This window comes from Morone saxatilis, unplaced genomic scaffold (assembly GCF_004916995.1).
Source record: "Morone saxatilis isolate NCDOM2014 unplaced genomic scaffold, NCSU_SB_2.0 Contig16, whole genome shotgun sequence".
Taxonomy (NCBI): domain Eukaryota; kingdom Metazoa; phylum Chordata; class Actinopteri; family Moronidae; genus Morone; species Morone saxatilis.
In genome coordinates, this window is record NW_023339718.1 from 12,304,749 (window position 1) to 12,316,315 (window position 11,567).

Genomic DNA, 11,567 nt, shown 5'->3' on the forward strand with positions numbered 1-11,567 from the left:
CACAAGCCCATGCATGCACACACAGCTCACCTGCCCACTCTCCCATGGACGTAAAAAAGGACTTTGACAGTGGAAACCATAGTTTTGGAAAAAGCATCCTACTGAAAAGCAGCAGTTTCACTCCATAGTAGACAACAACTGCTGCACCAAGAGAAATGAAAAACAATTCCATTAAATCCATGCTCGTCCAACAACAAACTCCAGCTTTAAGCCTCTCTGTGTTTAGTTCAGAGATTCACTTAGAAAAAAGAATGACAGAAGAGGGAATAGTTCTGCCAGAGAACACTCCCATTTCTGGAACACAGACACATGCACAGACCCTGACGCTCACTACCTCAGACTTGGATGACAACACACACAGACACACACACACTCACACTTAAACCTGATATTTTTAAAAAGCCTTTTGAGGCAAATATCTGAGTATTTTCATCAGAAGCAGACTAAGGTTTTTCCATCACCATCAGCACTGCAGTATCTGATCAAATGCTTAGTACTAACTAATCCACCTTTAACAAAGGACCAAAGAAGCGTGGTTAGAATTCATGTAGTCTAAAAAAGATGGGGTGCTTCACAATAGCTCTGCCCATACACGTGCATGCATTCATGCATCCATGCTTTCACACAGACTCACAACGACACACACACACACACACAACCTTTTACGAAAGGTCATTGCCATTGCCAAGCCCTTTTTTGGCCAATTAGTAGATTTCAGCCTCCTAGAGTGAAAACTTTGGCTACTAAAAGTTAGTATTGTAAAGAGATTAACGTGTTAGAAGACGTCGGCATGAAAGAATGTGTGTAAAGACTGGAGCAATATAAACTCTCTGGAAGGGAGCCAAATTAATTGCTGTAAGATGAGCTGATATGGAAAACCATCTTGCAGAACCTGTTTACCTCTGGAACCAGGACTTAAAGGAGTGTGAATGTTGCTGAGGGCTCTCAAACTGTCATTATGACACATACAATGGGGCATTCTTCCTCACAGTAACATTGTCACTACAGTGATTTCTGTCAACTCTGCTTTACTTTGTTAGGACAAAATAGTACCAAAGTGATTGTAAAACACAATGTCACTTTTGTAAGTTTAGTAGAGTACTTAATGTGGCCCGTCAGGGCTGACTCACCCATAAAGTTACTACTCAGTAGGTTTTTTTGGGCAGCTTTTTACCTTCATTGGATAGGCCAGCTAAAGATTGACAGGAAAGGGGGAGAGAGAGGGCATGACACACAGCAAAGAGCCACAGGTCAGATTCAAACCCATTGCCACTAAAGCAACGACTCAGCCTTGGTACATGGGGTGCCAGCTCTACAGGGTGAACTATAGGGCACCCCTAAACTCTTAATTTTCTATCTTGCACAATGAGGTTGGTGGTGTTTTTTTTGCAAAATCCAATCGCTACAAAGATCCATTTCTAGACAGGCTGGATTAAATTTACACTTCCCTGGCACAGTTTTCAGAAAACGGCTCATCAAGTGGTTGAAGAAAGGAGAGGGAGAACACATTTAAAAATGATACATTTCTGATTCTGAGCAATTTAATTCTAATGACTTGATGAAAAAGGGGCTATTATGAAGGTACTTGATTTTTTCCCATGCAAAATTCAAGCACTTCAAGCACCTTGTGCAATCCCTGGTTGTCAACACCCCTCAGATCCAGATCTGGGTGAGGAGTTCACAGCACACTGTGAACCCAGAAAACAAAGAACAAAGCCATAGGTTTCAGTGTCTGTGACTGCCTCCTCCTATTCCTCAGAAATGGAAAGGAAGTACACATTTCTGGGACACAAAGAACACTGGGACAATGTGCTTCAAGTAGCTTGCACACAGCTCTTAAGCCAGTGATATACCTGCTGTTTGACCATGTGTTCATGTTGCAGACGTGTGTTTCTGTGCATGTGCACAACAGTCCAAATGGACGCAGGATATATGAGGTAGCATCATGTCCATAGAAACTGTTAAAGTTAAAGTAAAGACCAGAGGGGCTTGTATTGCAATGAACCCTGTAGATACACAAAACTATGGCTTGTAGAAGAATGCTGTACTGAAAAAAGTATGAAATCAACTTACCATCAGTGATTCCACTCCTATGAGACACCCACTGAGGAGAACTGTATAGCGACTTCAAAAGGTTATTCTGCAAATGGGTCCAGTATGACATGTACACCAAAAAAGAAAAAAGGTTACGTAGAAGATAGTCCTTGAGCTGTATCTGAGGGTGCTGTACAAAGAAGGTCAAAGAGTGCGGGTCAAAGAGCCACCGCTGCAGAGGCCGCTAAACAGGTGGATGACTATGACTGCTTACTAGGCACTGGGAACCTACTGCTATGCAAGACAAGTCAGATCTCAAGAGAGTAAGTCTGAGGGGCTGGGCAAAGGTAGTAGTAGGGAACTATACACAGGGTCAGGCCAGCCTTTAGAAAACTTTTACTTGTAGAACCAAAAAACCTCAAGCCTCAGTCAGGTCACAAAGCTGAAATAGTGTATCACAACTGTAGTGAGGCAAACTATACCTGCCCAGTTAAAAAGCCCAAAGCTGCAAACCTGTGTTAAATCCCAAGACCTGAATTAATACATCCCCCAAAGTTGTCACCAACAGTCCTGCTATATGGCAGACCCCTTTCTGCATTATTAGACAGGTTAGGTTGTTTGCACTCTCTTGTTCAGGCAAGGTTTGTACAAAGAGAGCAGTGAAAGACAGTAGAGACAGTGCTGGTTGTTTGTGCGCATAGCAATAGTTCAGAACCAAATTTACCTCATGAAAGAGGGAGTAACTCTGGAGTATCTTGTGTTGTTAGAAACAGATACATTCAATTCTCTTGGATCTAATCCAGGAGAGTAGGAGTAGGTTGTGGCAGTTGTCACCAGGTCTAAGGCAAAGGAAATCCCTGCCCCACCAGTGTTGCACACAGTTACACCTGTCCCACTCTAGTTACAGAGATGCCCATGTCTGTCCCACTAGATGTAAGGAGTCGAGCTTCAATGGCAGGTTCTGCAGAGAGACAAGTAACTGATGCACAAATATGTCCACTCATCAAGTTCCAGCTACAACTACAGACACAGACACAGGAGCAGAAAGATGTAGTGTCCAGAGTCACACAGGAAGAAAGGTTGGGGTCACGCAGAGAGCAGGTTTGGGAGTCGCTACAATAGGCGGCTGAAGCAGGAAGTTGAGGCGCCAGAGCTAGCTGAGGAGGATGTTGCCTTTTCCTGTAACCTTGCTCTTTTGTAGAAAATTGATCCAATTGCAGAGTGTTTCAAGAAAACAGAAGCTGGGCCTAGCTCACCAACTGCGATTTTTGTGTTTGGAAATCAAGGGCTGAGGTGCATAAGCTACTGCAAAACATGCCCAGAGTGTCACCTCACTGCAGGGAAGCATACAGCTCCTGCACCCCTCATTCCACTCCCTTTGAGCATATTGGAGTAGATATTAGGAAGGAGTCAGGCTGTCATTTGTGACGATGCCACTAGGTATCCAGAAGAAGTAACAGCCAAATTAGTAGCCACAGTTATGCTTAAGTTTTTCAGCCAGGTTCGTATTTCGAGAATCCGCACACTGTCTCAAGATCAGCTCTTAGGCATCAAAAAAGTTAGAACCTCCCCCTTAATGGTCTAGTCAAACGTTTTAACCTAACTTTGATTGGTATGCTTAATAACTTTGCGTCTGATTAAAGAAAATACTGGGTCTAATGGACAGGCGCTTTTAAGAAATACTCAGCAAGTCATTGGATGAACCATCTGTCATGAACCATATAATGTAGTCAGGAGAAGAGCCACAACATTGTGACATCTTATCAATTCAATTTACGTCTTATTTATCAACAGATTAATCGATAATGAATATAATGGTTAATTGCAGGCCTAATTTCATCCACAACACCACTAATGAAGAAATACAATTTCTATATGCATCAGAATCATGACATTTCTTATAAAAAACAATTCAATTCAATTTTATTTGTATAGTGCCAATTCATAACAGAAGTTATCTCAGGAGTCAGGACACTTTTCAAACAGAGCAGGTCTAGACCGAACTCCTTATAACATTTACAGANNGCAAGGAAAAACTGCCTTTGACTGCCATGGTGAGTCTTTTTACTTTCTTTGAAGTGCACATGAAATAGTTAGAATTGCTGTATTACAAAGAAGCACAATTCACACTAACTTTAAATGTGTTGAGCTATGAGCAGTGTAAGAGTTTCTGGAAAAGACTAAACTGTTGTATTGCTTGACTTTTTGATGTTTTTGCAAGGCCTACTGGACTCACATTCATGAATATGCTTGAGAAGCCAAGTTACATTGTTTATAGTACAGGGCTGATAATGTACATCATGTACAGTTTTATTACCTTTATAATCTTACAAATCTACACAGATGTAGCTCGACAAAGTAAATCAACTCCCAAAATCACATGCTTTGAGTACTTTCCAAAAGACAACAACAACGATGAGAGGCAGTACACAACAACAGCACACAACAACACACAACAACAGGCAAACCCATTCATTCATGACTTAAAAAAAAAAAAAAATATTGAACAGTTTAAATGTACAAAACTACAAGTTATACAATAACAATCAACACATTGCTGACATAAATAATAAATAAATCAAAGATAGAGTACAAATTTAACAAAAAAAAAAAATATATAAAAATAATTAAATAATAATAATTAAAATAAATAAGTAAATAAATAAAAAATAGGTAGGCTTCAGGGAAAAACTTTTCATAATGACTCAGTAATTACTTTTTTTGTTATTTAACAAAATCAGAGATTTAAGCAAAGAGCAGTTCAGGAGAAAAGGAGCAAATGTAGGTAGTAAAAGTAAAAAAGTAAAGAATTTTGCATATAGGATAACAAAGTTCATCAGGTGTTCAAGAGCATTATCTTCTGGGTTAACATAGTAGCAAATAACATCTTTAAGGGTAAGAGAGTAGACAGTTAGCAGCATCAAAAAAATGAGATTCAACATCACTCAAAACTTTTTAGATATATCACAATAAAAAAACAGATGTGACATTGTTTCTGTATTAAGATTACAAAAAGCACATCTATAAACTTATCAATAATACTACTAACTGGGTATATATTATGCAGTATTTTAAAATGCACTTCTTTAGCCGTGTTCGATAAGCAATATTTATGAGGTAGAAGCTGTTCTCCAGTTTATGTCCTCTATTTGGGACCTCCAGTAAACTCTATTCATTCTTTGAAAACACTGGGAATATGTTTATTATCACACTTTGTATCTGTAGTCCCACTCAGCATCAGTACAGGTTGACTTGTTTTATATTCACTGTGGCTTTTTATAAGCTGAATTAACTCTATTGGGATAGCACGAGTTACAGATATAAATCCTCTGGAGGGAACAGGAAAACTGTGTACAGACATTAAACGTTCATAAGACAACATATTACCAGCGTTATCAAAAAGATCGAGGATATGGATGATACCTCTTTCAAACCATTTTAACAAGAATAAAGATTTGTTTCTTATAAGAATATGGCTGTTATTCCAGAGGAAAGCCTTGTGGGTGAGACATTGTGGACAAAAGCCAGCTTCCATGCGAGGAGAGTTTGTTGATGACATTTTGATAGTTTGATTGGTGATCTATTAGGTCAAAAATTACATTTCAAAAGAAAGGAAAGACCTCCAATTTTATTAAAACTGTAGTTTGGGATGAAAAACCAGAACGAGTCAGGGTTTCTGAGACACTTTCTCAACCAGTTAACCTTAAAGGTATTGACAGTGTCGATCAAATCTGGGACTTCAAGACCTCCTTCTGCCTTACTGTTGGAGAGTACACATTTCTTGAGTTAACGCGATTTATGTTTCCAGATGAAGTCTAAAATTTTGTTTAATTATTATTATTATTATTATTATTACTGTTTTTTGACTTGTGTGGTAGTTGGTTCACTTACAAACAGGGACAATGCTGGATATACGAAGCGAGACAAACCTTCTGCTTTAGAGAGAAGAACTCTAAGAAGTCCCTCTGAAGCCAAATGTTAAAAATAGATTCTTTTTTAGTCTGTTTGAGAAATGTAAATGTTGCCTAACTGTAAGATCTTTAGTTATGAATATTCCTAATTATTTAACAGAAGTCTTTACTGGGATATTTTCAATTGTAGAATCAGTGGAATTATGCAAAGACAACATTTCACATTTGGACATATTAAGTCTTTGACCTGAGGCGTTAGAAAATTGGTTAATTAGAGTAATATTATGATTGACAATAACTCAGTGACTAAAAGAAATACAAAGGGAGATATAGGGCAGCCTTGTCGGACACCTCTGTTAATTAGAAATCTTTTAGATGTGTTCAGATTGATTATCACAGAGCTGTTAATGTCTTTATAAAACATACTGACAGTATCAACAAAGTTATTCCCAAAACCGAATACTTTGAGGGACTGAAAAAGAAAGTTGTGCTAACTGTATCAAAGGAGTTATAAAAGTCTAAGAACAAAATAAGAGCCTCGGTGTGAACTTCATTTGCATAGTCCAATAAATCTAAAATAAGTCTAATGTTACTGCTAATATGTCGATTTTTCATAAAACCTGTTTGAGTTTCTGCAATAATCATGTCTAGTCCTACTTTTAACCTGCTGGCATACACTAATATTTTATAATCAAATGTTAGGAGAGTAATAGGACGCCAATTCTCTATTATTAGGGGTCTTTATCCGGTTTGGGAATAAGAGATATGATACCCTGCTTCATTGTAGCCGTCAGCTCTCCTTTGTACACACATAATAGTGGGTTTTGAATAGATTCCTAAAAGTGAGTATAGAATTCGACAGATAAGCCGTCAATACCTGCTGACTTTCCTTTCTTCATTGAGAATAATGCTTTTTTAATAGTTGACAGGTCAGAGTCACATATAGATTTGAAATCTTCAGTAATTAAGGGAATATTAGTCTGAATCTTTCCTGGAAAACTTCACAATCCTTTGCGTTAAAGTTAGAATTATATAGTTTTCCGTAAAAATCAGAAACAAACTCATTTATCACATTCTGATCTTTGATATTAAAGGCAGTTAATGACTTTCTGTTCACAAAAAGTAATTAGTGTTCCTCTCTCCTTCCTCCAGCCATTTGGCCCTCGATCTAATAAATGCACCTTTTGTAAGTCTAGATAAAACTGATCCAGTTGTAACTTCGAGCTCTTCTTCTAAAGAAATGTGTTCTTTATTGAGTAAAAGGTTAAGACTGTACATCAGATCTGTTTTTCATTCTTTACTTCTTTTGATAGCAACATACCTGACTTTATATTTGAAGAACTCCCATTTTTTCCTATAATTATCATTAAGGCCATCATTAAGAATATCTTGTACAAACTTTTTAACGGCATTATTGAAAGACACATCCTTTAGAAGAGAATGAATGACTTTATATTTTATATCTCGCATACCAAAGGTTTCCTGATTAGAAGCTTCACAGTGATTTGCTTATGATCCGATAAGATACAGACACAAACAGTCAGCAGGTGATGAAGATGAAGATGAAGATGTGAGGATGTTCAGCCGCTCTGTTCTCCATTAGAGGAAGTGAACAGATCAAACATTGTGTTTGACTCTCAGAGAGGACTTTGATATGATTGAAACTTTATTGTATCACTGTATGATTCATATGATGTTAGTTTGATTTCCAACAGAAGTTACAGCTCTCTTTCTGACCATCAATAACAGCGCTCACCTTTTCTCTTCCTATTGGACTACATTGGGTCACATGACCCGGAAGCGCTGTCAAACGCATCTCCGACAACCGTATTTTGTTCAAATGACACATTTTACGTTGATTTATCCTCTTTGACTGATTCACTGTGTGTTATAGACATTATATATTAATATCTATAACACACAGTATATATATTAACATTAACACCGTCAGTGAGTTCCCGGTGCGAGAAAGATCTCCGTACCTTCCGACTTGTAGTTCAGTATCGGCTCTCGCCTTTTGCTAAGATCCAGTGTAGTATCTGTTCTATCAGCTTTAATATCGATACGTCCCTACCCGGGACCATATATGTTAAATGTTTTTGAACTGGAGATGGAATAGGGGCTGCCCGCCACTCACGCATCGAACCTGGTATCTGCATACTTCCAGGACCGTGCACCCCTCTCTTTGTGCACATAATTAAACATTATTAATGTTATTCGTGCTTCTTCTGCTACTTCTCGAGAACACCAACCACTGTGTTACTCCTGTCTCATCCACCCACAGCTTATTATATCAATATACTGATCTTCTATCTCCATATTCCATTTCACATAGATCTTATGTATAATACCACATTAAGACTCTATATAACCTGTTTCTGCATTATCCCTCTCATGTATGGAGTTGGACATATATCCTTATATATCTTTACATATACGTACATAAAAATAATTATTTCCCTGTGCAATTATATTTATTTACACTGTAACTTCCTGCTGTAATTAATTTGGTGCAAGGCAAATATGTATTACATGTTTACTTGTTAATGCTACACACCTTTACAATTCAATAAGCTGTGCATTGTTCTGTGAATGTTCCATCAAACATACACACACATATAAATGAGTCTATTTGTAGGTATTGTATTGAATCTATTATTCTGTCATGTTATGTGGAAGCTGCTGTACACACATTCACCGCTGGTGATCATAATGTGTTATCCTATCTCTGTTATTGAAAAGGAAGAGTGAACATTTATTCTTAAGTCCCTCATCTGATTGATAAGACTGTTCCCTAAATGAAGCCTGAACTACACGGTGTGAAGACTGTACGCCTGGTATTGCAGACTTCCCTCCTTATTGTGAAATACTTATATTCTCCTGTGATCTCTTCAGTTATTGTTGTCTTTAACTCCTCAGGTAGTATAGTTAGTGGATTCTGTCTCGTTAATCATTATACTTTGTGCTCACAAATCAAACTTCAATATAATATATATAAATATAATGAATAATACTCTGAATATGTGCGTGAACACTGGAAGTATCTGTGCTAAGAGGCTTTATATTTATAACGACTTTCTCCTTTGTTGCTGGTATTTGTGACAGGAAACAACAAAGTGAAATAAAAGCAGACGTTTGTCTCTGACTGTACACAATAAGAATATCCTGTAAAACATTTATGGTGTATTTAATGTTCATGTTTTATTGTAACAGCAGAATAATTCAGTGTTTGTGATTAACAGTCTCAGATTGATCTTCAGTGGGGACGAAGGGCAGCGAGGTTAAAGGGGATCAGAGGTCAGGATCCGCCCGGGGATCTTTACCATCTAATCAATTAGTTATCAGGTCCCAGGATGGATTGATCCTGAACCGAACCCACATAAACCCACAGAGCTTTTAAACCGGGTCCAGTCTGCCACAGAGACACAGAGACCGTCACCACAAAGAGACTGACGGTCGACATCCAGCTCCACACTCACATCTGCTTCTGGGTGATATTTTGTGAGTATTTAAGTGTCTGAGTGTAAATGTTTTATACGTCTGTATCACATTTAAAGTCTCTGTCCTGTCTAATATATATAAAGTAGTAGTATAAAGTTTCAGCCTGTAGAATATCGCAGAGAATTAATGCGGTTTTATACTAAATAAGTCCTAAAAACATGTTTACAGCTCACATTTAATCCCACTCTGTTTATATTATTCTGTCCAGGCATCTTTCCTCATCCTAATAATCTGCTTTATTTTATTCATGTTTAATTAATTTCTCTTCCTCAGGCAGAGGGACCAGACGTTATTGATCCACCAGGAGGCCTCTGAGAGCTGATATTGGACCGATCAACAGGACGACACACAGTCAGAGAGTGAGGATGAGGAGGAGCGAGGAACTGTTCAGGCTGCTTCCTGCGTGAGAGACGGTGGGACCCTCTCATACTACCTCTCCTCTAGCTGCTCCTCCACCAGACTGAGGAGGAGGAGGAGGAGGAGGAGGAGGAGGAGGAGGCCTACCATCCAGGAGGAGACACGTTCTACAGGAGGCTGCAGAGTCCGAACCGTCTGGAGGAGGAGGCTCTCTCTCTGGCTGAGGAGGGAATACGCCTCAGAAACTCTGACGGACTCTGAAGAATCAGCCAAGAAACCTCTGGCTGGTTTCTGGAGGTGGTTGTCTCTCAGACAGCTGCTGCTCCAGGCCGGATCGGGACATCCTCGCCTTGCGGCCAGCGACCGCCTCCACATCTGTCCGTCTGCGGTCGAACCTCTGCAGCCTCGCTTGGCGCTCAGGAACCGATGTTTCCTGGGTGGCGGAGAGCTTGTTGTTTCGCCACAGAGGGCCGGAGTAGTCGGGAGACCTTTCCTGGAGACCAGACTGAGTCCTCTTGAGCTTCCTGCCTCTGAGAGAAGTCAGAGAGAGAAAGCTCCAGGCTCCTGTGATGTGTTCAGGGCTCTTCATCGTCACAGTGTCCCAGAACTGATGCTGCACTGGGGGGAGGAATCAGACTCCGACCTGGAGGAGCTGCTGGTTGAGGATGAAGATGATGGTGGTAGCGAAGGCGAGGACTGAGACGGAGCAGTAAATCCTGTAGAAAGCACAAATCTAACTGTTTTAAAGGCAAATGAAAGAGTTCATAATGTATAATGTGAGTTAGATAACATGCTGGTGGGTGAAAACAACCCAGTGACCTCCTTCTGTCCCCGCTCTTTGTAGGTCAACGGGACGGGACTGTGATTTATTGACGGTTTCTCGGTCAATGAATCGATGTGTGAAATGGTGCTGCCTTCAGGGACCGCTGCCTTCGAGACACAAAAACATAATTAGTTGTTTGTTTAAAGTCAGGCTGCAGACTGTGGTACAGTTTGTTACTGAGTACATTTATCAAGCACTGTCATTCAGGACTAATTCTAGTGTTTCTATTTCATACTGCTTTATATTTCTACTCCACTACATTCATTTAACAGCTTTAGTTACTTTGCAGATTAAGATTTTGCATAAAAATCAGTTTATAAGATTTTACACACTGTTGTGAAACAGTAAAATGCTGCTTACATACTAATGTCAATGATATATATATATATATAATGTTTCTGCAGTAAGAGTACTTTATTTTGACACATTTACATAAGAGATATTTATAATGCAGGAGTATTTACCTGTAGAGTATTTTTATATTGCATTATTGGATCTGAGTACTACCTTCACTGACAGAACAAGCAATTCTGAAAAGAGAAACACATCCGTCATTTAACTAGTAATTCATTAATTTAAGATAATTTATTATTTAAAAACTTATATTTAGGACCAAAAGTAATTAAAGTAACTGGATACTAACGTTAACACTCAGACATTTACCTCATAATTATCACTGAGTCATTTAAAGCAGTCCGACCGTTAAATGGCAGTTATTTATCGACGGCGCATGCGCAGTTCTCTGCTCAACGTTCGCGTGCAGAAATCAGAACAATCGATATTTTCGCTAAAAACTCGCTGATTGTCGATATTATTGTATTATAGTTAGTGTGGAAACACTGATAATTATAATATGTTTTACATTGGCCGAATATTTGTTCACATAATAACTGTGATAAAGTTATTTTTAAAAAAGTTCGTGGCGTTGTAACTTGCAATGC

At 38.8% G+C, this 11,567-nt stretch overlaps 1 protein-coding gene and 1 non-coding gene across 3 annotated transcripts in view; one reads left to right on the top strand and one right to left on the bottom strand.

Annotated features, from left to right (window-relative positions):
* Nucleotides 1-2,267, bottom strand: part of hsd17b3 (hydroxysteroid (17-beta) dehydrogenase 3) — a gene marked incomplete at its 3' end in the record, with an annotated part of 8,079 nt that extends 5,812 nt beyond the window's left edge. The window contains 1 exon segment of one of the 2 annotated variants that reach the window (XM_035657626.1): nucleotides 2,074-2,267. In XM_035657626.1, the coding sequence (XP_035513519.1) occupies nucleotides 2,074-2,164 (91 nt within the window). 2 annotated transcript variants of the gene reach the window in all.
* A 5,680-nt stretch (nucleotides 2,268-7,947) lies between these two features.
* LOC118326314 lies at nucleotides 7,948-8,127 on the top strand. The gene has a single exon (XR_004796632.1). It is a non-coding gene; the product is annotated as a U2 spliceosomal RNA (small nuclear RNA).
* Nucleotides 8,128-11,567: the final 3,440 nt, after the last annotated feature.